Source organism: Hypanus sabinus, unplaced genomic scaffold, assembly GCF_030144855.1.
Source record: "Hypanus sabinus isolate sHypSab1 unplaced genomic scaffold, sHypSab1.hap1 scaffold_166, whole genome shotgun sequence".
NCBI lineage: Eukaryota > Metazoa > Chordata > Chondrichthyes > Myliobatiformes > Dasyatidae > Hypanus > Hypanus sabinus.
In genome coordinates this window covers 198,625-225,427 of record NW_026779742.1, presented here as the reverse complement: position 1 = coordinate 225,427, position 26,803 = coordinate 198,625, and the positions used below count along the sequence as shown (strand labels likewise).

Here is a 26,803-nt window from a genome sequence, read left to right as displayed (position 1 = left end):
GCCCTCGCGCGCACCAGCTCAGCGCCCCGCCCACTGCCCTCGCGCGCACCAGCTCACCGCCCCGCCCACTGCCCTCGCGCTCTCCAGCTCACCGCCCCGCCCACTGCCCTCGCGCGCACCGGCCCACCGCCCCGCCCACTGCCCTCGCGCGCACCAGCTCACCGCCCCGCCCACTGCCCTCGCGCGCACCGGCCCACCGCCCCGCCCACTGCCCTCGCGCGCACCGGCCCACCGCCCCGCCCACTGCGCTCGCGCGCACCAGCTCACCGCCCCGCCCACTGCCCTCGCGCGCACCAGCTCACCGCCCCGCCCACTGCCCTCGCGCACCAGCTCACCGCCCCGCCCACTGCCCTCGCGCGCACCAGCTCACCGCCCCGCCCACTGCCCTCGCGCGCACCAGCTCACCGCCCCGCCCACTGCCCTCGCGCGCACCAGCTCACCGCCCCGCCCACTGCCCTCGCGCGCACCAGCTCACCGCCCCGCCCACTGCCCTTGCGCGCACCGGCCCACCGCCCCGCCCACTGCCCTCGCGCGCACCGGCCCACCGCCCCGCCCACTGCCCTCGCGCGCACCGGCTCACCGCCCCGCCCACTGCGCTCGCGCGCACCAGCTCACCGCCCCGCCCACTGCCCTCGCGCACCGGCCCACCGCCCCGCCCACTGCCCTCGCGCGCACCAGCTCACCGCCCCGCCCACTGCCCTCGCGCGCACCGGCCCACCGCCCCGCCCACTGCCCTCGCGCGCACCAGCTCACCGCCCCGCCCACTGCGCTCGCGCGCACCAGCTCACCGCCCCGCCCACTGCCCTCGCGCACCAGCTCACCGCCCCGCCCACTGCCCTCGCGCGCACCAGCTCACCGCCCCGCCCACTGCCCTCGCGCGCACCAGCTCACCGCCCCGCCCACTGCCCTCGCGCGCACCAGCTCACCGCCCCGCCCACTGCCCTCGCGCGCACCAGCTCACCGCCCCGCCCACTGCCCTCGCGCGCACCAGCTCACCGCCCCGCCCACTGCCCTCGCGCGCACCAGCTCACCGCCCCGCCCACTGCCCTCGCGCGCACCAGCTCACCGCCCCGCCCACTACCCTCGCGCGCACCAGCTCACCGCCCCGCCCACTGCCCTCGCGCGCACCAGCTCACCGCCCCGCCCACTACCCTCGCGCGCACCAGCTCACCGCCCCGCCCACTGCCCTCGCGCGCACCAGCTCAGCGCCCCGCCCACTGCCCTCGCGCGCACCAGCTCAGCGCCCCGCCCACTGCCCTCGCGCGCACCAGCTCACCGCCCCGCCCACTGCCCTCGCGCGCACCGGCTCACCTCCCCGCCCACTGCCCTCGCGCGCACCAGCTCACCGCCCCGCCCACTGCGCTCGCGCGCACCAGCTCACCGCCCCGCCCACTGCCCTCGCGCACCGGCCCACCGCCCCGCCCACTGCCCTCGCGCGCACCGGCTCACCGCCCCGCCCACTGCCCTCGCGCGCACCGGCCCACCGCCCCGCCCACTGCCCTCGCGCGCACCAGCTCACCGCCCCGCCCACTGCCCTCGCGCGCACCAGCTCACCGCCCCGCCCACTGCCCTCGCGCGCACCAGCTCACCGCCCCGCCCACTGCCCTCGCGCGCACCAGCTCACCGCCCCGCCCACTGCCCTCGCGCGCACCAGCTCACCGCCCCGCCCACTACCCTCGCGCGCACCAGCTCACCGCCCCGCCCACTGCCCTCGCGCGCACCAGCTCACCGCCCCGCCCACTGCCCTCGCGCGCACCAGCTCACCTCCCCGCCCACTGCCCTCGCGCGCACCAGCTCACCGCCCCGCCCACTGCCCTCGCGCGCACCAGCTCACCGCCCCGCCCACTGCCCTCGCGCGCACCAGCTCACCGCCCCGCCCACTGCCCTCGCGCGCACCAGCTCACCGCCCCGCCCACTGCCCTCGCGCGCACCAGCTCACCGCCCCGCCCACTGCCCTCGCGCGCACCAGCTCACCGCCCCGCCCACTGCCCTCGCGCGCACCAGCTCACCGCCCCGCCCACTGCCCTCGCGCGCACCAGCTCACCGCCCCGCCCACTGCCCTCGCGCGCACCAGCTCACCGCCCCGCCCACTACCCTCGCGCGCACCAGCTCACCGCCCCGCCCACTGCCCTCGCGCGCACCAGCTCACCTCCCCGCCCACTGCCCTCGCGCGCAGCAGCTCACCGCCCCGCCCACTGCCCTCGCGCGCACCAGCTCACCGCCCCGCCCACTGCGCTCGCGCGCACCAGCTCTGCGCCCCGCCCACTGCCCTCGCGCACCAGATCACCGCCCCGCCCACTGCCCTCGCGCACCAGCTCACGGCCCCGCCCACTGCCCTCGCGCGCACCAGCTCACCGCCCCGCCCACTGCCCTCGCGCGCACCAGCTCACCGCCCCGCCCACTGCCCTCGCGCGCACCAGCTCAGCGCCCCGCCCACTGCCCTCGCGCGCTCCAGCTCAGCGCCCCGCCCACTGCCCTCGCGCGCTCCAGATCACCGCCCCGCCCACTGCCCTCGCGCGCACCAGCTCACCGCCCCGCCCACTGCCCTCGCGCGCACCAGCTCAGCGCCCCGCCCACTGCCCTCGCGCGCACCAGCTCAGCGCCCCGCCCACTGCCCTCGCGCGCACCAGCTCACCGCCCCGCCCACTGCCCTCGCGCGCACCGGCTCACCTCCCCGCCCACTGCCCTCGCGCGCACCGGCTCAGCGCCCCGCCCACTGCCCTCGCGCGCACCAGCTCAGCGCCCCGCCCTCTGCCCTCGCGCGCACCAGCTCAGCGCCCCGCCCACTGCCCTCGCGCGCACCAGCTCACCGCCCCGCCCACTGCCCTCGCGCGCACCAGCTCACCGCCCCGCCCACTGCCCTCGCGCTCTCCAGCTCACCGCCCCGCCCACTGCCCTCGCGCGCACCAGCTCACCGCCCCGCCCACTGCCCTCGCGCGCACCAGCTCACCGCCCCGCCCACTGCCCTCGCGCGCACCAGCTCACCGCCCCGCCCACTGCCCTCGCGCGCACCAGCTCACCGCCCCGCCCACTGCCCTCGCGCGCACCAGCTCACCGCCCCGCCCACTGCCCTCGCGCGCACCGGCTCACCTCCCCGCCCACTGCCCTCGCGCGCACCGGCTCAGCGCCCCGCCCACTGCCCTCGCGCGCACCAGCTCAGCGCCCCGCCCTCTGCCCTCGCGCGCACCAGCTCAGCGCCCCGCCCACTGCCCTCGCGCGCACCAGCTCAGCGCCCCGCCCACTGCCCTCGCGCGCACCAGCTCACCGCCCCGCCCACTGCCCTCGCGCTCTCCAGCTCACCGCCCCGCCCACTGCCCTCGCGCGCACCAGCTCACCGCCCCGCCCACTGCCCTCGCGCGCACCGGCCCACCGCCCCGCCCACTGCCCTCGCGCGCACCAGCTCACCGCCCCGCCCACTGCCCTCGCGCGCACCGGCCCACCGCCCCGCCCACTGCCCTCGCGCGCACCAGCTCACCGCCCCGCCCACTGCGCTCGCGCGCACCAGCTCACCGCCCCGCCCACTGCCCTCGCGCACCAGCTCACCGCCCCGCCCACTGCCCTCGCGCGCACCAGCTCACCGCCCCGCCCACTGCCCTCGCGCGCACCAGCTCACCGCCCCGCCCACTGCCCTCGCGCGCACCAGCTCACCGCCCCGCCCACTGCCCTCGCGCGCACCAGCTCACCGCCCCGCCCACTGCCCTCGCGCGCACCAGCTCACCGCCCCGCCCACTGCCCTCGCGCGCACCGGCCCACCGCCCCGCCCACTGCCCTCGCGCGCACCAGCTCACCGCCCCGCCCACTGCCCTCGCGCGCACCGGCCCACCGCCCCGCCCACTGCCCTCGCGCGCACCAGCTCACCGCCCCGCCCACTGCGCTCGCGCGCACCAGCTCACCGCCCCGCCCACTGCCCTCGCGCACCGGCCCACCGCCCCGCCCACTGCCCTCGCGCGCACCAGCTCACCGCCCCGCCCACTGCCCTCGCGCGCACCGGCCCACCGCCCCGCCCACTGCCCTCGCGCGCACCAGCTCACCGCCCCGCCCACTGCGCTCGCGCGCACCAGCTCACCGCCCCGCCCACTGCCCTCGCGCACCAGCTCACCGCCCCGCCCACTGCCCTCGCGCGCACCAGCTCACCGCCCCGCCCACTGCCCTCGCGCGCACCAGCTCACCGCCCCGCCCACTGCCCTCGCGCGCACCAGCTCACCGCCCCGCCCACTGCCCTCGCGCGCACCAGCTCACCGCCCCGCCCACTGCCCTCGCGCGCACCAGCTCACCGCCCCGCCCACTGCCCTCGCGCGCACCAGCTCACCGCCCCGCCCACTGCCCTCGCGCGCACCAGCTCACCGCCCCGCCCACTGCCCTCGCGCGCACCAGCTCACCGCCCCGCCCACTGCCCTCGCGCGCACCAGCTCACCGCCCCGCCCACTACCCTCGCGCGCACCAGCTCAGCGCCCCGCCCACTGCCCTCGCGCGCACCAGCTCAGCGCCCCGCCCACTGCCCTCGCGCGCACCAGCTCAGCGCCCCGCCCACTGCCCTCGCGCGCACCAGCTCACCTCCCCGCCCACTGCCCTCGCGCGCACCGGCTCACCGCCCCGCCCACTGCCCTCGCGCGCACCAGCTCACCGCCCCGCCCACTGCGCTCGCGCGCACCAGCTCACCGCCCCGCCCACTGCCCTCGCGCACCGGCCCACCGCCCCGCCCACTGCCCTCGCGCGCACCGGCTCACCGCCCCGCCCACTGCCCTCGCGCGCACCGGCCCACCGCCCCGCCCACTGCCCTCGCGCGCACCAGCTCACCGCCCCGCCCACTGCCCTCGCGCGCACCAGCTCACCGCCCCGCCCACTGCCCTCGCGCGCACCAGCTCACCGCCCCGCCCACTGCCCTCGCGCGCACCAGCTCACCGCCCCGCCCACTGCCCTCGCGCGCACCAGCTCACCGCCCCGCCCACTACCCTCGCGCGCACCAGCTCACCGCCCCGCCCACTGCCCTCGCGCGCACCAGCTCACCGCCCCGCCCACTGCCCTCGCGCGCACCAGCTCACCTCCCCGCCCACTGCCCTCGCGCGCACCAGCTCACCGCCCCGCCCACTGCCCTCGCGCGCACCAGCTCACCGCCCCGCCCACTGCCCTCGCGCGCACCAGCTCACCGCCCCGCCCACTGCCCTCGCGCGCACCAGCTCACCGCCCCGCCCACTGCCCTCGCGCGCACCAGCTCACCGCCCCGCCCACTGCCCTCGCGCGCACCAGCTCACCGCCCCGCCCACTGCCCTCGCGCGCACCAGCTCACCGCCCCGCCCACTGCCCTCGCGCGCACCAGCTCACCGCCCCGCCCACTGCCCTCGCGCGCACCAGCTCACCGCCCCGCCCACTACCCTCGCGCGCACCAGCTCACCGCCCCGCCCACTGCCCTCGCGCGCACCAGCTCACCTCCCCGCCCACTGCCCTCGCGCGCACCAGCTCACCGCCCCGCCCACTGCCCTCGCGCGCACCAGCTCACCGCCCCGCCCACTGCCCTCGCGCGCACCAGCTCACCGCCCCGCCCACTGCCCTCGCGCGCACCGGCTCACCTCCCCGCCCACTGCCCTCGCGCGCACCGGCTCAGCGCCCCGCCCACTGCCCTCGCGCGCACCAGCTCAGCGCCCCGCCCTCTGCCCTCGCGCGCACCAGCTCAGCGCCCCGCCCACTGCCCTCGCGCGCACCAGCTCAGCGCCCCGCCCACTGCCCTCGCGCGCACCAGCTCACCGCCCCGCCCACTGCCCTCGCGCGCACCAGCTCACCGCCCCGCCCACTGCCCTCGCGCGCACCAGCTCACCGCCCCGCCCACTGCCCTCGCGCGCACCAGCTCACCGCCCCGCCCACTACCCTCGCGCGCACCAGCTCACCGCCCCGCCCACTGCCCTCGCGCGCACCAGCTCACCTCCCCGCCCACTGCCCTCGCGCGCACCAGCTCACCGCCCCGCCCACTGCCCTCGCGCGCACCAGCTCACCGCCCCGCCCACTGCCCTCGCGCGCACCAGCTCACCTCCCCGCCCACTGCCCTCGCGCGCACCGGCTCACCTCCCCGCCCACTGCCCTCGCGCGCACCGGCTCACCGCCCCGCCCACTGCCCTCGCGCGCACCAGCTCAGCGCCCCGCCCTCTGCCCTCGCGCGCACCAGCTCAGCGCCCCGCCCACTGCCCTCGCGCGCACCAGCTCAGCGCCCCGCCCACTGCCCTCGCGCGCACCAGCTCACCGCCCCGCCCACTGCCCTCGCGCTCTCCAGCTCACCGCCCCGCCCACTGCCCTCGCGCGCACCAGCTCACCGCCCCGCCCACTGCCCTCGCGCGCACCGGCCCACCGCCCCGCCCACTGCCCTCGCGCGCACCAGCTCACCGCCCCGCCCACTGCCCTCGCGCGCACCGGCCCACCGCCCCGCCCACTGCCCTCGCGCGCACCAGCTCACCGCCCCGCCCACTGCGCTCGCGCGCACCAGCTCACCGCCCCGCCCACTGCCCTCGCGCACCAGCTCACCGCCCCGCCCACTGCCCTCGCGCGCACCAGCTCACCGCCCCGCCCACTGCCCTCGCGCGCACCAGCTCACCGCCCCGCCCACTGCCCTCGCGCGCACCAGCTCACCGCCCCGCCCACTGCCCTCGCGCGCACCAGCTCACCGCCCCGCCCACTGCCCTCGCGCGCACCAGCTCACCGCCCCGCCCACTGCCCTCGCGCGCACCAGCTCACCGCCCCGCCCACTGCCCTCGCGCGCACCAGCTCACCGCCCCGCCCACTACCCTCGCGCGCACCAGCTCACCGCCCCGCCCACTGCCCTCGCGCGCACCAGCTCACCGCCCCGCCCACTGCCCTCGCGCGCACCAGCTCACCGCCCCGCCCACTGCCCTCGCGCGCACCAGCTCACCGCCCCTCCCACTGCCCTCGCGCGCACCACACGTGGCCAACCCACTGGAGATTTTCAATCCTCCTCGTCAGCTGTCTGGCTCCACTTCTTCAAGCATTGGCTTGTCCGATCTTCTTGCTGTCGGATGCACTCTTAACACTTTCCTTCAGCATCCAGTTTCAAAGTCGTCGATTGTTTTATAATCAGCCTCACTAACAGTCCAGCTCTCACAGCCATACATCGCAACTGGAAATACCATAGACCCGACTCTACGATTCTTCGTAAGCGATGTCATGTCCCTGCGCTTTAGAATTTTATCTAATTTTCCCATTGCTGCCCTGTCCGGAAACAAGAGTTTTTTTTTTGTTTGTTTTTTTTTTTAATTTCGTGGCTCTAGTTACCATCTATACAAATCTTTGAACCGACAAAATCTGTTACTGCTTCTACTTCCTTTCCATTTATTACCACGAAGTTGATAGGGCTGGCCGGTGAACTTAATATTGAGGAACAAGACAACTTTCCCACTTTCTTCTCTCACGCTCATTAGAAGCTTCCGCAGATCCTTCTCACTTTCAGCCATTGGAGTCGCATCACCCGCATGTCTGAGGCTGTTAATGTTTCATCCGGCAGTTTTACAATTCCTCCCTCGGAGTGTCAGGCACCCTGAGCCCATAGGCTACTCCTGGACTGATCCCACTTACTGTTATTTAATGATTTATGGTTTCTATATTGCTATATTTCTAACACTATTCTGGTATGTTGGTTTTCCTGATGGTCTTCAGTTTCATTCTGAATATTGCAACAAGCGGCTCATGGTCTGAGATTGCCAGAGACCAGAGGAACTGATTTGTTCACTCAATGCGGCGACACTGGGCTGTGAAGGGGTGTTTGTCAAGTTGTCCTTCAGCAGTCAGGGCACTGAGTGCAGGAGTTGGGACATTATTTTCTGTGAGATAACATCAGCCCAGTAAGTCCCCTGATTTAACCTTGTCGCAGGACAATTTACAAGCTGCACACCTACACGTCTTAAGACTGGGGTGAAACTGGATCACCCGGAGGATAACCATACGATCGCGGTGAGAAACTGCAAACTCTCAAAAACTTTCAGAAATTGAAACCGGGTAGTTCCAACTGCAAAGAGTTCTGTTAACCACAGTCGGGCCGTTTTATAAGTCGTTGGTGAGACTGTGTTTGCAATACAAATTATAGTTCCAGCCACCCCGTTTGAAAAGGCCTGATGAAAGTGGAAGCAGTGCAGGGCTGATTTGTGAGTGTGCTGTCAGGGCCAGAAGGCCTCAGTGCTGGGGAGAGGATGCCACTCTATGTCCTTACTTCCTGGAATGTAGGAAACTGAGCAGCGACCTTAGAGAAGTGTTTTAAATTATGAAGGGCAAAGGAACTGACTCACTCTGGTTTATTTCTGCTGCAGATAATAGCCAGCAGGTGGTACTTCCTTCCACCCGGAAGGCGGACAAGCAGACGGCAAGCAAGCAACGTCAGTCAGATTCAAAATGGACACAGGTATGCTCACTGGGCTCTTTCTCGTTAAAACTCTGTCATCATGGTACACGTCTAGTCGAATCATCAATAATTCAGAGTAATAAACGTGGGCGCTAAAGGGGCACAAGCAGTGATAGCAAACGGGGTCTTTGATCGCACTGGTAAAGCGGCCTTGAGCGATGGAACAATTCATCAGGTCCAGCGCAGGGACCTAACAACGGAAATAGCCGAATAACTCCGGGCAAATCTTCACCTGACTGAAAGGAGAAGGAGCTCTTGAATAAGGCGGGTGTGGGTAACACTCAGACAGGAATACACCAGCGGGCAATGTAACAGTCCAGGGAGCAGATGGAATTCCTGACAGTATTTGGGACGCCCTGATGTGGGAAACGCCTCCGACAGCCAGTGAGAGAAACAGATGCTGTTTTCTCTTTGGGAAGGGAAATGCTGAATTCTCCCCGGATTTTTGGGTTGCCGGACAGTGGAGGTGCGGGCTGTTTCCCGCAGTCTGCTTTCTGTGGCCAAGTTAAAGAACGGTGGGAGAATGGGCTAGGTGCAGGAGACAGCGAGCAGGATAAATTTTAAACAGGGAATCTGAGTGAGCTACCAATATATGGTGAACGGGATAAAATTGAAACAAGAGAGTAAGTAAAGAAGGCAACACACACAATGCTGGACGGACAGCAGGTGAGGCCGCATCTCAAGAGGGAAATCAACAATCGAGATTTCTGGTTCAGGAATGTTAAGCAGAAACTTTGTATATTGATTTCAAAGATGTCTCGCTGACATAAAGTAGAGTCAGGACTAGAGGAGCATTCTTTTGGGTGAAGGTCTGTGACTAGCCGTGTCCGCAAGGGTCACTGCTTCGCCATGCGTCGTGTGTGATGTATATAAATTAGTAATAAACTATGCATTACGCAAAACGATTACATAATCACATGGGTGGACTGATTCGTCGATTTACAGAAGTTGGCGCTGTCTTGTAAATTTGAGACTGTTGTCGAAATGTTAAGCATCCAATTATAAATATGAACAGACAGTCACCAGGTAAAATGAATTAGGGCAAATATGAGGAGTTAAACTTTGGGAGGTGAACTTCGCGAGTAACTTGCACAGTGTTTGCTGGGACCGTTAGCAAGATTGATGTACGGACGGGTCTTGTGATGGATGTGCTTAGTTTCCTGAAATTGGCAACACAATTGCCAGCGTGCAACGGCAAGTGGGAGGTGTGAGTATGCATTTTTGAAAATTGTGTTGTATCTGGAGGAATTTTGGTTAAGAAATACATTCGATATTGTGCACTGATCTGATAAACACATCGCGAGAATCATGTGGAGTGTCTGGAGAGAATGCAGATGTGTGTAGCAATGATTACAGAATATTGGCTTCCAGAAGAGGTCGAACAAACTTGGGTTGCTTTCTCCGGACCGGTGGACACTGAGACCTTTTCTCAGAGAAACGTGTGAATTTATGATAGGCATAGCTAAGGCAGCTAGTCTGTAACTCAGGGCAAATGTTATATACCCGAGCAAATAGGATTAAGTTTAGAAGGGAAAGTTCAAAAGGGATCTAGGAAGCATGTTGTCTTTAGAAATAGATCAGTTTCTGGAATGTGCTGCCGAGGGAGGGACTAGAAACGGACTCTCGGCAGCATCTAAGAAACGTTTGAACTCATGCTTAGGCCGGGAACAGAGGGATATTGACCATGTTCCTGAAGAAGGGACTGGTTTAAATTGGCATCGTGTACATCTACTATTTTATGTTCTGTGACTGACTACAGATCTGAACTCGGCCATCTCCGCCTTCCTGTCAAATTGTGATGATCACCAACTGTTCCGGTTGACGAGATTCTACAAGAAGCGACTGGAGCAGGCGATTGAGGAGCGTGTGGAGGGAGTCGGCTTCATGTTAATGGGCGATGATCACTTCACCGGGCAAGAGTATCACGTAAGTGAGAGGGAAGTACACTGAGTGTAGATTCTACTGAATTTATCATAGACCGACTGAACCGGTGTAACGGCACCTCTGGGCTATGAAAATCCTACAATGTTTGTGGTCAACATCAAGAAAAGAGTTTTCGTTTGCGGATACACTGAGCCTTTATTCATCACTACAAACCTCTGACCAGTTTTCCGAACACTTTCAGTTTTGGACAGGTTAGGATGCAGACAATGATTGACAGGTGACTTTAGTGTGTGACTCTTGACGGACTTTGCAAGTGGACAGATAACCACTTTACACCTCTTTCTCTGACGTCACATCATGCTCCCAATCCGCGACCTTAAGGGTCATTCATTAGTCTGTATTCTCCTGATAAATCTCGGGTTTCTCACAAATCAAAATTATAGTGATTAATTTCTCAGCTCATTTCTCGAGTCTTCCTTAAAGCCCATCATCAATTGAACCAGACAGAACTGAATCTCGTCTCTGTTAAACTGCTGATCCGTTTTGTTGGTTAATATCACAACATGCCTCTTGGTTCCATTACTTTCTGATCCTTGTGAATGTTCCACTCTGAGTTTGTAACTACCACCACATATACTATTAACATTGAAAAGTGCAAAATCAGTATCACTGGAAATATTCCAAGCATCTAAAGCTAACACAGAATTACAAATAAACAGCTTAACAGTCGTCCTTCTGATACTGGAATGCATTCACCTATTGCCAGGCAGACCATACCGAACTCGACGTTCCACAGGAGACAGCCGACAATTTCGATCCAAACCTCTTTCTCAACGTTACTACACGTGCACAGAAGATCAGAATTTGTTGTCTGCTCCTCACTGCCAATTCCCAGCTGTCTGCTGACACTGGACCCCTCATGGAGCCTGGCAATGAAGTGTGAACCTTCTGTGGTTCACCAGCAGTTACGCCAGGGAAAATCAACAATGACCCTCTCATACTTCGACCTACATTGAACTCTACAGTACAGTACAGCACAGAAACAGGCTCTTTGGCCCATCTAGTCCTCACTGATCTAACTTTTTCTGTGCCTCCAGCTACTCCGTAATTTCATTCCTAACAATCGATTCCTACAACTTCCCAACCACTGATGTCAGGCTAACAGGTCTATAGTTTCCTTTCTACTGTCGTCCACCCTTCTTAAATAGATCAGTAACATTTGCAATTTTCCAGTCATCGTGGACAATGCTAGAATCTATCGACTAATGAACAACCATTGTCAATGTTTCCGCAATGTCTCCAGCTACTTCCTTCAGAACCTGAGGGTGCATTCCATCAGGTCCAAGAGATTTATCCATTCTCAGACCATTAAGCTTCCTGAGCACCTTCCCAGTCGTAATTTAAACTGCACATTCTTCACTTCCCTGAGACTCTTGAATGTCCGGTGAACTGCAGACTTCTTCCACTGTAAAGACTGATGCAAAATACACATTCAGTTCCTCTGCCACCTCTGCGTGTCTCACTACAATATTTACAAAGTTATTTTCTATTGGTCCCATATCTACCCACAGCTCTGATTACACGATATATACTTTAAAAATACTTTAGGTATCTTCTTTGACGTTAGTCGCCAGTTTCCTTTCATAATTCATCTTTTCCTGACAAATGTCCTTTTTTAGTTTTCTTCTCCAAGCTTTTAAAATATTCCCAATTCCCGATCCCCAAGTGGACTCAACAACAAGCAGTTCTAAAAAAGCCATGTCTCAGACAATCTACAAATTTCCTCTTTTGATGTCCAGTAGTGGCCAGGTGTTTCCAATCCTCTATCATATAAAATCGCCAGCGATTATCATGACGTTGACCTTTGACAACGTCTTTTATATCTCCTGCTGTAATTTGTAATCACATCCCGGCTGCTGTTTGGAGGCCTGTATACAACTGCCATTAGGGTCCTTTTACCCTTGCTATTTCTTACCTCAACCCATTGAGTTTCTACACTGTCCGATCCTATCTCAACACATTCTAATGATTTAATATTTTTTTCATGTAGACAGGGCCACACAACCCCCTCTACCTACTATCCAATCGTTCCGATATACCATATATCCTTGGAATTTCAGCTCCAAATTGCAGCCATCTTTTAGCCAAGTTTCAGGAATGGCCACAATGTCATACTTGCAAATATTTAGCTGAATTTCAAGAATGTCTATTATATTTTTTGTAGTTGTGTGCATTCAAGTATAACACTTTCAGTCGAGCCTTTGTTGCTCTCTGTGTTAACGGCACAACGCGTCTATTACCCTGTAACTCAAGCCAATGGTTGTGATTGTCCTTACCTCCTGCGTATCCTTTCTATCATCTATGTTTCCCCATTCTCATCCCTAACACTCTGGTTCCCAACTCCCCGTCAAATTATTTTAAAATCTCCCTAACAACTCTAATAAATCTGCCTCTAATCTAATTTCTGTATTCAAAACTTTGATTTATGAAGACCCACGCCCTTAAGGTTTTACAACGCTATCTACTTTTGACAACAGTTTCAAGAAATTTTTGATCTCTACTCCTTGATACCTTGGACTTAGCAAACTGCTCAATGTCCTACCAATAAATTTATTCGTGCTATCGTGCTTTGTCCACAAAAAAAAAAAAATGCAACACCTCACACTTGTCCTCATTAAATTCTAACTGATAATTTTAATCCACCCTTTTCCGGATGTTCTAACTCCCGCTGGAAGCTTTGATAACCTTCCTCGCTGTCCCTACTTTGGTGTCATCCACAGATTTGCTGACCCTCTTTATCACATTATCATACAGTGTTGATGGATGATATAAATGACAGACAACATCAGACACAGCACAGGTCCCCGAAGCACAACACTTACTCATAAGCCTCCAGTCAGAAAGCAAACCTCCACTACCTGTCTTAGCTTATCTCACAAACCCAATATGTAAACTAACTTACTTTCATGTAATGACTAAGAAGCGACTTAATCGTACTGACCGGGCTCCTATGATGGACTTGTCAAAGATCTTGCTGCAGTTCCTGTAGACAACATCCACTGACTTCATTACTTGCTTGGTAATTTACCCGAGAATCTCTAAGATTGTTTAGACAGGATCTACCAGGTACACATCAGTATTGACAATTCCTAATCAATCCTTGCCCATCCAAATACTTATATCGAGTTTCTCTAATAACTACCAATAACTTTACCACCACTGGTGTCAGGCTGTCCGACCTGAAATTCCCTGGCTTATTCCTACAGCTTTCTCAAACAGCTGAACATTATCTAGCACGCAACACTTTCGCATCGGACGTTTTGTAATGTTGTAATCCAATGTGCTGATCCACGCTCTAAGCTCACCTGCCTGTCCAACAATAATCCTTGCATTGAAATAATACGCAACTTGGAACATTAGTTTCACCATGTTCACCCTTTAATGTCCTGACTCTGGAAAATGGCTTAACAACATTTTTCCTACACAGCCTCTCCACCTGAAGCCTTCCATAATGCAACATCTGATCAGCCACACATTAGACTGTATTATCGTTTTATTTCAGACCTCACTCGCACGTGCTGAGAACAGAACCCTGGAGTTCCTGCCCTTTAGTTTAGCATCTAACGACATAAGCTCACTTTGCAGGACCTCATCAGATTTCCTACTCTTGTCATTGGTGCCAACGTGGATCACGACCTCTGACAACTCATCCTGCCCTTACGAATGTGTCAGACTCGACGGAAGATATCCCTGACATTGGCAAGACTTCATCCAAAAGTCTCCTTCTCGTAAAGAGAATCTCCAGCCTGTTCTCCTGACCATTGAACTCCCCCTGTCAGCGCAGCTCACCACTTCTCATCCCTTGTGAGTCGCAAAACCAAACTCTGTACCAGAGGCATAGTCTCAGTAGCTTCCCTCTGCTAGGCAACACCCCGAAGCAGAAAGCTGTATACCTGTTGCAGAGGAGTTTTCGGTAGTGGTTGCCTATCCCCTGCCCCCCTCCTGACATTTACACAATTACCTACTGACTACGCCTTGAGTATATCTCCGTCCCTGAACAGTCTGTCAGTCAAACTTTTAGCATTCTGAGTGATCGTGGGTTCATCCAGCCCCAGCTCCAATTCCTCAGCACAGTCTGCAAGAAGCTGCAGCTGGAGGAAAAGCCTGAAGGAGAAGTTGTCAGGCTACCCCTGTCTTGCTGCATCCTGTAGGATGAGCATTGGACTATTCTGCCTGGCATTCCCACTGTTCTAATCATGAAAAAGAGGGAAAGTATTACCCAAAATCTACCTAAAGCCTCGGCCTCTCCGCACTGAACCCTCTCTGACACAAAACCTCAAATCCCCACTCTATTTCTGGCTCACTCACGCTATGCGTGCTCTTCTTAAAACCCGTCAAGTAGATAATAACCCCGCCATCTGTTGCGTGCAGGAACTCCTGACTGAGCCGGCTCGCATCTTTCAAAATCTTCACCCCGCTATGAACACTTCAATGGCTGTAACTGATTTACAGCGAGTAGAATGCGGTGGGTCAGTCCATGTTCAGGGTAGATTTGTACCCACCCCTCCGCTACTCAACATATTCCTCATTGTTCATTACAGAGCGTGACTGAGCTGGCGGAGAAGGCAAATCGAGCGGGCGCTTCCAAACTCCTCCTGGATCTGGTGATGGAGAAGGGCTCGGGGGCCCAGAGGGTGATGTGGGAATCCTTTGTGAAATTACATCACCATTTACCGAAGCTTAGCAGAATACTGAATGAAATACGGGAACATGGTAGGGTGAACCATACACTGTGTGTTACAGATGTAAATACTGATGAATTTCCAGTATTTCACAGAACAGACCTCATGCAGGTTAATCTATTTGAACAGGTGACGGCCAGTTCGCCTACATGGACACTGAGCGGGGTTTATCTGAAGTACCCAAGCATCTGAAAGGTAAGCGATGGACTGGATATTTCAAAGTCTTTAATTCACTCTGAGTGTCATTGGGAGTAGTCCCAAAAGCAAGACACAGACACTGAACTACCAGGAACAGGACTAGGCGTGAGAAGGAACCAAAGGCAATGGGGCCGAAAGGACGCTGGATATGACACAGGCCCCGGACGAGTCAAGGATTCCGGGCCTGGGATAGGACTTGACGAGGATAGCGGAACCAGGACATGGAACTGGGAACTAGGAGCCTGGCCTTGGACTCCGAGCCAGAGACTGGACATGGACCCAGAACCTGGGTCTTGACTCGGGATCGGACTCCAGAACAAGGCGAGGGCAGGCCGAGGCTACAGGACGAGGAGAGGCACAGGCAGGGACCAGAGACTCTTGGACGGGACAAGGGAAACTTAGCACAGGACGGGGGAATCCTAGCATAGAACTGGCCAAGGATCTCTTGTGCTGAGCGAGGCATATGACGTGACGAGAACCCAGAACCTTGGTCGAGGGAGAGACAACAGGACTGGGCATGAGACTCCTGGACAAGGGAACCCCAGCAAAGGACAAGGGAGTCCCAGCACCGGGCAAGGCACGGTACTCCTGTGTTGACCGAGGCACATAGACATGACAAGTACCTAGAGCCTTGGTGGAGGAAGAGATAGGAACATGGAACACAGAGCTGGGATACCTGCTTGGGTACAGGTCGTAGGGCAGGGACTCATAACAAACAACACAGAGCAGGTCCCCTCCTTGGGCACAGGACCGAGGGCGGGACTCTTCAAACAGAACACAGAGCAGGTCCCCTACTTGGGTACAGGACGTAGGTCCGGGACTCATTACCCAGAACACAGAGCAGGTCCCCGCGTTGGGTACAGGACGTAGGGCCGGGACTCATCACACAGAACACAGAGCACGTCCCCTCCTTGGGTACAGGTCGTAGTTCCGGGACTCATAACACAGAACACAGAGCAGGACCCCTCCTTGGGTACAGGATGTAGGGCCCGGACTCATAACACAGAACACAGAGCAGGTCCCCTCCTTGGGTACAGGTCGTAGTTCCGGGACTCATAACACAGAACACAGAGCAGGTCCCCTCCTTGGGTACAGGTCGTAGATCCGTGACTCATAACACAGAACACAAAGCTATTCCCCTCCTTGGGAACAGGTCGGAGGGTAGGGACTCATAACACAGAACACAGAGCAGGTCCCCTCCTTGGGTACAGGTCGAAGGGCAGTGACTCATAACATAGAACTCAGAGCAGGTCCCCTCCTTGGGTACAGGTCGGAGGGCCGTGACTCATAACACAAAACACAGAGTAGGTCCCCTCCTTGGGTACAGGTTGGAGGGCCGTGACTCATAACACAGAACACAGAGCTGTTCCCCTTCTTGGGTACAGGTCGGAGGGCCGTGACTCATAACACAAAACACAGAGTAGGTCCCCTCCTTGGGTACAGGTTGGAGGGCCGTGACTCGTAACACAAAACACAGAGTAGGTCCCCTCCTTGGGTACAGGTTGGAGGGCCGTGACTCGTAACACAGAACACAGAGCTGTTCCCCTCCTTGGGTACAGGTCGTATATCCGGGACTCATAAAATTGAACACAGAGCCGGGACCCCTCCTTGGGTTAGGGAGCAGGGCCGAGGCTATTTTCACAAAACCCTGAACACGACGCGACAGTTCCCAAGGCTAGGTAGCGGCAATTCGGCCGAACCTACCGAGCGAAGGCCTGGACATAGACGAGGCTCCAGACACAGGCAAGTCGAGGCAAGGCTCCAGGCAGAGTCGAGGAGAGGCAAGGCAGGGCTCGAGGCGAAAGGTGAAGGGAAGGGACACACACAGTGGGTTTGGACAGGATCAATCCGGCAGCCAGAGGCTGAATCCTGAAGCTATTCATGAGGCCAGCCCAAACGAGAATCAGCTGCCTCAACAGAAACTGGGGAACTCGGAAAAACTGGAATAAGGAACTTGGACCGAACCGTGAACCGGAATGCCGATTTCACGGACAGGACCATGACACTGAGAGCCTGAATACTTGTTTTTAGAGGCATGTTTTGAGACTGTCAGTGTTCAGGCGACGCTCCTTGTGTTGTGACTGTCGGACGGATAACCATTTGCTTTTGTTCAGAACACCTTTTTACCGTCCGGGTCTTCGGCTGTGCACGTGGAGTAATCAATGAGTTTGCTGAACAGACATTCCCGTCAGTCAAAAATGAAGCATAGAATATAGAACATTGAAAGGTATAGAACTGCCTGGCCCTTCCGCCAATAATATTGAGCCGACCTTTAAACCGTGCCTTCCATATAACCCCCCACCTTAAATTACTCAATATACCTGTCTCTTAAAATTCACTTTTGTATCTGGCTCAGTCAGCGCATTCCACGCACCAACCACTCTCTGAGTGAAAAAACTTCCTCTTTTATCCACCTTGATCTTCCCACACCTTACAGGTCCTATTGTTCTGAGCGGTGGTGCCCTGGTGAATAGGATTTGGCTGTCGACTCTATCTATTCCTCTTAATATCTTATACACTTCTATCATGTCTCCTCTCATCCTCCAAACAGGTAAGCCCTAGCTCCCTTAATCTATGATCGTAATCCATACTCTCCAGTCAGGAGGCATCCAGTCAATTGTAGTCTATATCCTTCCTAATGCTTCCACATCCTTCCTATAGTGACACGACCAGAACTGCACGCAGTACTCCAAGTGTTACCTAACCAGATCTGCACCATTACCCCGTGACTCTTAAACTCTATCCCTGGACTTATAAAAGCTATCACACAATAAGCTTTCTTAACTACCATATCTACCTGTGAGGCAACTTTCAGGGATTTGTGGACATGTACCCCCAGATTCATCTGCTCCTCCACGCTACCAAGTATCCTGCCATTTACTTTGTACTCTACCATGGAGTTTGTCCTTCCAGAGTGTACCACCTCACACTTCTCCGGATTGAACTCCATCTGCCACTTCTCAGCCCACTTTTACCTCCTATCAATGTCTCTCTGCAATCTTCGACAATTCTCTACACTATCCACAACACCACCAAGCTTTGGGTCGTCTGCAAACTTGCCAACCCACCCTTCTACCCCCACATCCAGGTCTTTAATAAAAATCATGATAAGTACAGGTTCCAGAACCGATCCTTATGGGACACCACGAGTCAAAACCCTCCAATCTGAATGTACTCCCTCCACCATGACACTCTTCTTTCTGCAGGCAAGCCAATTCTGAATCCAACTGGCCAAGCTTCCCTGGATCCCATGCCTTCTGACTTTCTGAATAAGCCTACAGTGTGGAACTTTGACAAATGTCTTACTAAAATACATGTAGATCACATCCACTGAACTATCCTCATCTATATGCCTGGACGCATCCTCAAAGATCTATATAAGGCGTGTTAGATACGATCTGCACTTCACAAAGCCATGCTGACTGTGCCTGATCAGACCATGATTTCTATATGCCCATCGATCCTATCTCTAAGAATCTTTTCCAACAGCTTTCCCACCACAGACGTAAGGCTCACTGGTCTATAGCTATCCGGGCTACCCTTACTGCCTTTTTTGAACAAGGGTATAACATTCGCCTCCCTCCAATCCTCCGGTACCATTCGTGTGTATAACCAGTACAGAAAGATCCTAGCCAGACACTCCGCAATATCTTCGCTGGCCTCGTGGGGAATGTTCCGTCAGGGCGGGGACTTATCCGTCCTGATGTATTTTAACAGCTGCAAAACCTCCTTTCTTTAGTATCAACATGCTCCAGAACATCAACCTCACTCATATTGTCCTCATCGCCATCGTTCCCCCTCAGTGGTGAATACCGAAGAGATGTATTCATTGAGGACCACGCTCACTTCCACAATCTCCAGGCTAATCTTCCCACCTTTATTTCTAATCGGTCCTTTCTTCACTCCTGTCATCCTTTTGTTCTTCACATAATTGAAGAATGCCTTGGGGTTTTCCTTCACCCTACTCGCAAAGGCCTTCTCTTACCCCCTTCTTCCTCTCCTCAGCGCCTCCTTAAGCCCCTTTTTTGCTACCCTCTGATCCTCTATAGAACTATCTCATCGTGGCTTCCTAAACCATGCTGCCTTCTTGCACCTGACTACCTTTTCCACCTCACTTGTCACCCATGGTTCCTTCACCCTACCATTCCTAATCTTCCTCACCGGGGCAAATTTATCCCTAACATCCTGCAAGACATCCCTAAACACCGACCACATGTCCATAGTACATTTCCATGCAAAAAAAGAATCCCAACTCACACCCGAAAGTTCTAGCTTTATATCCTCATAACTTGTCCTTCCCCAATTAAAAAAAAATCCTGCCCTCTCTCATTGTATTCTTGTTCATGATAATGCTAACGGCCAGGGATCGGTGTACACTGTCCCCAGATGCTCACCCACTGAGAGATCTGTGAATTGACCCGGTCCGTTACCTAATACTAGATCTAATATGGCATTCCCGCTAGTCGGCCTATCAACATACTGTGACAGGAATCCGTCCTGGAAACACTTAAAAAATTCTGTCCCATCTAAACTATCGGAACTAATCAGTGTCAATCAATGCTCGAGCAGTTAAAGTCACCCATGATGAACACCCTGTTATTATTGCACGTTTCCAAAATCTGCCCCCCAATCTGCTCCTCGGTACTCTGCTGCTACTAGGGGGCCTATAGAATTCTCCCAATAGAGTAACTGCTCCCTTCCAGTTCCTGCCTTCCGCCCATACTGACTCAAAAGCGATTCCTGCTACATTACCTAAACATTCTGTAGCTGTAATAATATACCTGACCATTAATGCCACCCCTCTTACCCAACCCCCCCCCCCCCCGTATCCCTTATAAAAGACTGGAATCCGGGAATATTGAGAAACAATTCCTGCCAGCTCACATTTCTTCACCTTTGCTCCTCATGCTTCTTGCAAAGAAATACCCGCACTTTAGCCCTTCTGCCTTGCTACCTTTATACACTTTATCCTGCTTCAAAGCCTGTTTATGTTAGATCTGGCTTTACACCATGCAATATATTTGCAGCTCTCCCCAGTATCCTCTTCCACCTCAGGATGTGCTCTGGCACTCTGGTTTTCCTCCACCTGAAAGTATCGTCCAAATCCCCTGAGCAGCAATAGCAAACCTTGCCCTAAGGATGCTAGTCCCCCTCCAGATCAGGTGCAACACGTCCCGTCGAAACAGGACCCACCGTCACTGTAACAAGGCCCAATTTTCCAGAAGCATGAAGCACTCCCTCCTACAACAACTCCGTAGCCACGTATTTAGCTGCATTATCTCCCTATTTCTAGCCTCACTGGCACGTAGCAGGCTCATCCTGAGATTGCATCCCTGAAAGTCCTGTCCTTCAATTTTGCACCTTTATCCTTAAACCGTCTTTGCGGGACCTCCACCTTCTTCCTATCCACGTCATTGGTCCCTACTTGGACCACGACATCCGGCTACTCACCCTCTTTCTTTACCCTCCTTCCCTTCTGAGCTGAGGATCCAGTCTCGGTGCCAGAGACGCAACCACTGCAACTTGTCCCTGGTAGGTCATCCCCACAAACAGTATCCAGAACGGTACGCCCCCCGCACCCACTTCTACCGTCTGCAGTGTTGCAGAGTTCAGCATAAGCTGAACAGTGAAAGCAGTGAAATCCCAACTCCACACAACATTCTCCTCTCCAGAATCACGTGTCCACTTGGTACTTGGAACCCCGGGGAATTTGCAAACACGAACAGCGGATCTGAATGAGATCAGAGACGTTTCTGGGAAATCGTTCATTTTCACACACTCTGATCTCTAATTCCCCGACTTCACCCAAACAATTCTTTTTTTTTTTAATTAGGGGAAATAAGTGGGTGTTCCGTGTTCATCAGATCAGGCTTTGATCACCTACTTCTGTCCGTCCTCAGATGTTCAACAGAAACACAAGGAGACTCTGCGGACACAAACTGAAACACTGAGAGTGAACACGATCCTGATGAGGGAGAAGGTGAAGGTTTTCCAGCTGCTTGATCGATACGCTGAGCTCACGGTCATTTCTACTGTTCGAGATCGGAGACTGGTGGAACATGAGCTGCTGGCAAGAGGCAGAGACCACGAGGAGTGGAAACACAAACATCTCCGCAGGGAGCTGGAGAAAGTCCATATTGATCATCTGTTTCAGAATAGTTACTCACATAGTTTTCGGGACAAAATGAAAAGATTCTTCACACGATTAACTTCGGGATGCTCGGTAGCAATGGCCGGAGTCCCGGGGATCGGGAAAACAACAATGGTACAAAAGATTGTTTACGACTGGGCCACAGGGAAAATATACCAACAATTCCCCTTTGTCTTCTGTTTCAAATTCCGAGATTTAAACTCCATTAACTGCAGAATAAACCTGAGGGAACTAATTCTGGATCAGTATCCATACTTTGGGAATATCCTGAGAGAGGTCTGGAAGAACCCGGAGAGATTGCTGTTTATATTCGATGGTTTGGATGAATTCAAACACAGAATCGATTTTGCGGACAGTCGGAGAGACACAGATCCCAGGTACCAGTGCACAGATCCCGAGTGGCGGTGTGAAGTGTCTGACATTGTGTACAGTTTAATACAGCACAAGCTGCTCCCAGGGTGTTCAGTGCTGGTGACCACCCGTCCCGCTGCGTTACATTTATTGGAAAAGGCTGAGATCAGTGTTTGGTCTGAAATCCTCGGATTTGTTGGTGAGGAACGGAAGGAATATTTCATCAGGCATTTTGAAGATCAAACGGTGGCAGCAGCTGTTTTCAAACACGTGCAGGAGAACGAGATCCTGTACACCATGAGCTACAACCCCTCCTACTGCTGGATCCTCGCTCTGGCACTGGGCCCCTTCTTCACACAAAGAGTTAGGGACCCGCAGCGGGTTCCCAAGACAATCACCCAACTGTATTCCTACTATATTTACAACATCCTGAAAAATCACGGACGTGAGATTGAGAGCCCCCGTGATGTGTTTCTCAGGGTGGGTCAGATGGCCTACAGAGGAGTGTCCGAGAAGAAGATTGTGTTTGCAGACGGAGATTTGATCAAGTTCAATCTGCAGCCTTCCCAGTTCCTGTCCGGGTTCCTGATGGAGCTTTTGGAGAGAGAGGATTCCGCCCGGAGCGTGGTGTACACATTCCCACACCTCACCATCCAAGAGTTTGTGGCTGCAGTCGCAAAATTCCTGAATCCACATCCCGGGGATATCTTGAAATTTCTCACTGAAGCCCACAACACGACAGATGGACGATTTGAAGTATTTCTCCGCTTTGTTGCTGGTCTCTCCAACCCAATGACAGCTCGGGGCCTGGAGGAGTTTCTGGGTCCATTTCCTCATCAAACAACCTGCCGGGTGATTGACTGGGTGAAGGAGGAGGTTAAACGCCAGAGTGAAAACACGGGTGACATTGGTAGAAGGAGACTCCTGAACACATTGCACTACCTGTTTGAGTCTCAGAATCGTGGACTGGCTCAGGCCGCACTGGGATCTCTGAAAACACTTTCATTCAGTGGAATGACACTGACCCCGGTTGACTGCGCGGTCCTGTCTCATGCCATCGGACTCTGTGATACAATAAAAGATCTCGACCTGGAGAACTGCAACATTCAATGTGAAGGACTCCAGCGGCTGGGACCCGGGCTGAGCAAGTGCCAGGAGTTGAGGTAACTTGATTTATCTCTCACTCTGAACTATGAAACTGTTCCATTGTGTTGTTTCAAATTTGGTAAAATTGTGGATAGGGTGGTGAAGAAAGCTTTTGGTATACATTGCCTTTATAAATCAGAGCATTGATTATAGGAGTTGGAATGTAATGTTACAATTGTACAAGGCATTGGAAAGGCCGAATTTGGAGTATTGTGTACAGTTCTGGTCACCGAATTATAGGAAAGATGTCAACATAATAGATGGAGTGCAGAGGAGATTTACTAGAATGTTACCTGGGTTTCAGCACCTAAGTCGCTGGGAAAGGTTGAACAAGTTAGGTCTTTATTTTTTGGAGCGCAGAAGGTTGAGGGGGGACTTGATCGAGGTATTTAAAATTATGAGGGGGGATAGATAGATAGAGTTGACGTGGATAGGCTTTTTGCATTGAGAGTAGGGGAGATTCAAACAAGAGGAGTTACGGGGCAGAAGTTTAAGGGTAACACGAGGGGGAATTTCTTTACTCAGAGTGTATTAGCTGTGTGGAGCAAGCTTCCAGTAGAAGTGGTAGAGGGAGGGTCGGTATTGTTACTTAAGGCAAAATTGTATGTGTATATGGACAGGAAAGGAATGGAATGCAGGGTTATGGGCTGAGTGCAGGTCGGTGGGATGTGGTGAGAGTAAGCGTTCGTGCCGAGATGGCTGTGATGGCTGTTATACGGTTATATATAAATTGCAGTAAATCAAATAATGAGACAAATAACTACCCAAGGATATAAAGGTTTTGTGGGATGTTGGTGACTTCAATGAATAACGGCCGTTGGATTAATGGTAGTAAATCACAGGAATGGCCGTGTTTCTCTCTGCCTGTGACACGTCCATTGACAATGTTCCTTCTGATTGTTACTGACACCCAGTCGACACTGACTGCAACTGATGGGTCAAAGCTTCACACACCCTTCCCTGTCAGGAACAAGAGACCATCAGCAGACTGCCCCGGTGAGAAGGAACGAAATACCATTGAGAGATTGTCCTATCCCACCCTTTTCCGTGCGTGTCTCTCACCCTCAGACTAACCGTGTGACGGCTCACTAGCAGTTACCCAGATCCCATTCGGGTACCTCCTCTGCCGACTGTGGACCTCATTTGTGACCCACCCCTCCCGTGCAATCTATTTCTGAATCTCCTCGTTTTGACGGATTATCTTTTCCCATCGGCATCCTCCTCTGGGATCTCTTCCAGATCCCGCTTCCTTCTGTAGGTTGTGTTTTCCTTTCTCCTGTGAGATCACTCTATTTTATTCCCCTTCCTTCTGCAGCTTCAGTCTTCACATCCCTTTACCTCAGGTGGGATCCCCCGCAGCATCTCCCATCGACACTCTCCACATTCACAAATCTTTCACAGTGTGGGACTTCCTCCCACCCTTCAACCCTGCTCCTTCCGACCCTCTCAGGTCAGGAACACTTTTCTATCATTCAGGGAATGAGACAAAATACGTGGGTTTACAGTGTCACTCCGACAGACTAAATTACTGACAATCTGTGAATCCCCTGGAGCTGGGCAGTGAGGGTCTTTGACAGTGATGGGAACTCCGATCAGTGATTAACCGAAGGGTTTAATGTTTCCTGAAATATCCGCGTGAGAGAAATTCCCTCAGACCCACGGTTTGTATCACTTTGTTCATCAATTTGTCTGTTTGTGTTTAGACTTGGGAAGAATAATCTGGGAGATTCAGGAGTGAAACTGGTGTTTTCGGCTCTGAGGAACCCGGAGTGTAAAATACAGAAACTGTGGTAAGTACCAAACTGTGGGAGATTGTGTTTACAGTCACTGGGTGTCTGACACTGAACATTAATGTGATCAGTGATTGTGTTACTGATTATCACTGGGGATTTGTACCGTATCCTGTCTCTCTGCGTCTTTCACCCTCACTCTCTCTCATCTCCAGGCTGTTCGATGTCGGTCTCACAGATTCTGATGTCAAGGATCTCGCCAGCGATCTGATTATAAACCGATCACTCACGGATCTGGACCTGAGTGCCAATAAACTGGGAGATTCAGGAGTGAAACTGGTGTCTGCGGCTCTGAAGAACCCGGAGTGTAAAATACAGAAACTGTGGTCAGTACCAGACTGTGGGAGATTTTGTTGACAGTCACTGGGTGACTGACACTGAACATTAATGTGATCAGTAATTGTGTTACTGATAAACACTGGGGATCTGTACCGTCTCCTGTCTCTCGGTGTCCTTCACCCTCACTCTCTCTCATCTCCAGACTGTGGGAGATTGTGTTTACAGTCACTGGGTGTCTGACACTGAACATTAATGTGATCAGTAATTGTGTTACTGATAAACACTGTGGATTTGTATCGTCTCTTATCTCTGTATCCTTCACCCTCACTCTCTCTCATCTCCAGGCTGTACTCTGTCGGTCTCACAGATTCAGGTGCCGAGGATCTCGTCTCCGCTCTCAGTACAAACCCATTACTGACGGAGCTGAATCTGAGATTAAACTCTCTGACAGACGGATTGGTCCCCGCTCTCCGCCGCCTCATACCGACCCTCCCGAGTCTGAAGCTGATCCTGTGAGTGTTTGTGTTCATGTTCAACGCGATAATATGTTAGCGGATCTGCGGGTTTTCCGGTGATATTTGTCTGTGCGTGCTATTGAAACATTAACCCCCTTCCCCTGTTACTGACACTGTTGTGTAAACAGTTCATTTCATTTTTATTCTCCAATCTGTTTCAGGCTGGACGGGAATCGGTTCAGTGAGACTGGGAGGAAGGAACTGAGATCTCTGCAGGATCCCAGACCCGGACTGACAGTGGATCTGCGAACATCTGAATGTGTGAACATCCCCGACCGCGGGATCGGGACATTTTGGCAGATTCTTCGTCCTCCCCGTTAACTCCCGCCCTTACTATTAATGGCCGCTCGCCGGGGGACCTTCCCAACGGTTTTAACGCAACCTGCTCCTGTCTCGAGCTCGGTAATATCGGAAGCGCTCCCGCAGTGACGCATTTCCGCCTGTTGTCCTGCGGTGCCACTACCGCCGGTTGTGCGGTTCGAGACTCTACCGCGTGAGACCCCGGGGAATTACGCAGACAGCAGAAGCCCGGGGGCCGGGGCTCAGTCTGGCACACCGGTGTCCCGGGTTGGTATTATCCCGGGACAGAATCCTTTTGCTCCCTTTCTTGAGGACGGTGCATTCTGCAGTCTGGCTGATATAATGATGTTAAATTGACAAATCCCCAGGCAGTGACCCTGGATCTGCAGCGATGTCGGACACGGCCCTGATTTTATAAGTATCGCAGGGCGACGGAGAGAAACGGGACTGATTAATCTACAGGTCACGCGTTGTCGCCGGTCAGTTAATTCTGTGTGACTGTGAGCGAGTCCGGAACAGTGTGGTGACCCACTTTCTGCGCAGGCGCATCCGCTCACAATTAGCCAGCGCGCGGGGTGAGACTTTGATAATGGACCTCTGACGTCATTTCAGCCCGTAGAGAGTGGGCGCTCGGGATTAAATGCCAGCGCCATGCAGTTTGAATAAACGAGTCAGGAAGAGATTTACCGACTTCGTGTCGTTGTCTCTCGCTCTGTATGTAGTACATCGCTACAATAGCTTATTTATTACCGCAAGACAGCAGCTCACATAATGTTTAATTTACATTTACCATGATGAAATCAATAAACCGCTGTAACTTCCTGCCTTGGTGTCGGACTTGAGTTTGTTTGAGGTTTCTGCTGCCCCCCGCACCCTGTGCACTGCAACAGTGGGTTTGAGCTCCTCACACTGACACAGTAGCGTCTCAGCTCCAGGCTGAGGGAGATCGGACTGGCAGAGTCTGGGTGCCCAGGATCTTATCCCCACCTAACCCACTTCCTGGCTAACCGTCCCCTCCTGTACCCCGCAGACAGTTAATATCGGCTAGAATA

At 55.6% G+C, this 26,803-nt stretch overlaps 1 protein-coding gene and 1 long non-coding RNA gene across 3 annotated transcripts in view; both read left to right on the top strand.

Annotated features, from left to right (window-relative positions):
- The window catches only part of LOC132387246 (NACHT, LRR and PYD domains-containing protein 3-like), a 42,142-nt gene extending 17,461 nt beyond the window's left edge, over positions 1–24,681 (top strand). For both annotated transcript variants that reach the window (XM_059959607.1, XM_059959606.1), the window contains 6 exons: positions 8,304–8,395; positions 10,155–10,321; positions 14,881–15,052; positions 15,151–15,216; positions 21,120–22,884; positions 24,571–24,681. In XM_059959607.1, coding sequence (XP_059815590.1) covers positions 8,386–8,395; positions 10,155–10,321; positions 14,881–15,052; positions 15,151–15,216; positions 21,120–22,884; positions 24,571–24,661 — 2,271 coding nt within the window. In that variant the 5' untranslated portion in view covers positions 8,304–8,385 and the 3' untranslated portion in view covers positions 24,662–24,681. The remainder of the gene's footprint in view (positions 1–8,303; positions 8,396–10,154; positions 10,322–14,880; positions 15,053–15,150; positions 15,217–21,119; positions 22,885–24,570) is intronic.
- A 605-nt stretch (positions 24,682–25,286) lies between these two features.
- LOC132387247 (uncharacterized) lies at positions 25,287–26,572 on the top strand. The gene is made up of 2 exons (XR_009509829.1): positions 25,287–25,448; positions 25,613–26,572. It is a non-coding gene; the product is annotated as an uncharacterized LOC132387247 (long non-coding RNA).
- Positions 26,573–26,803: the final 231 nt, after the last annotated feature.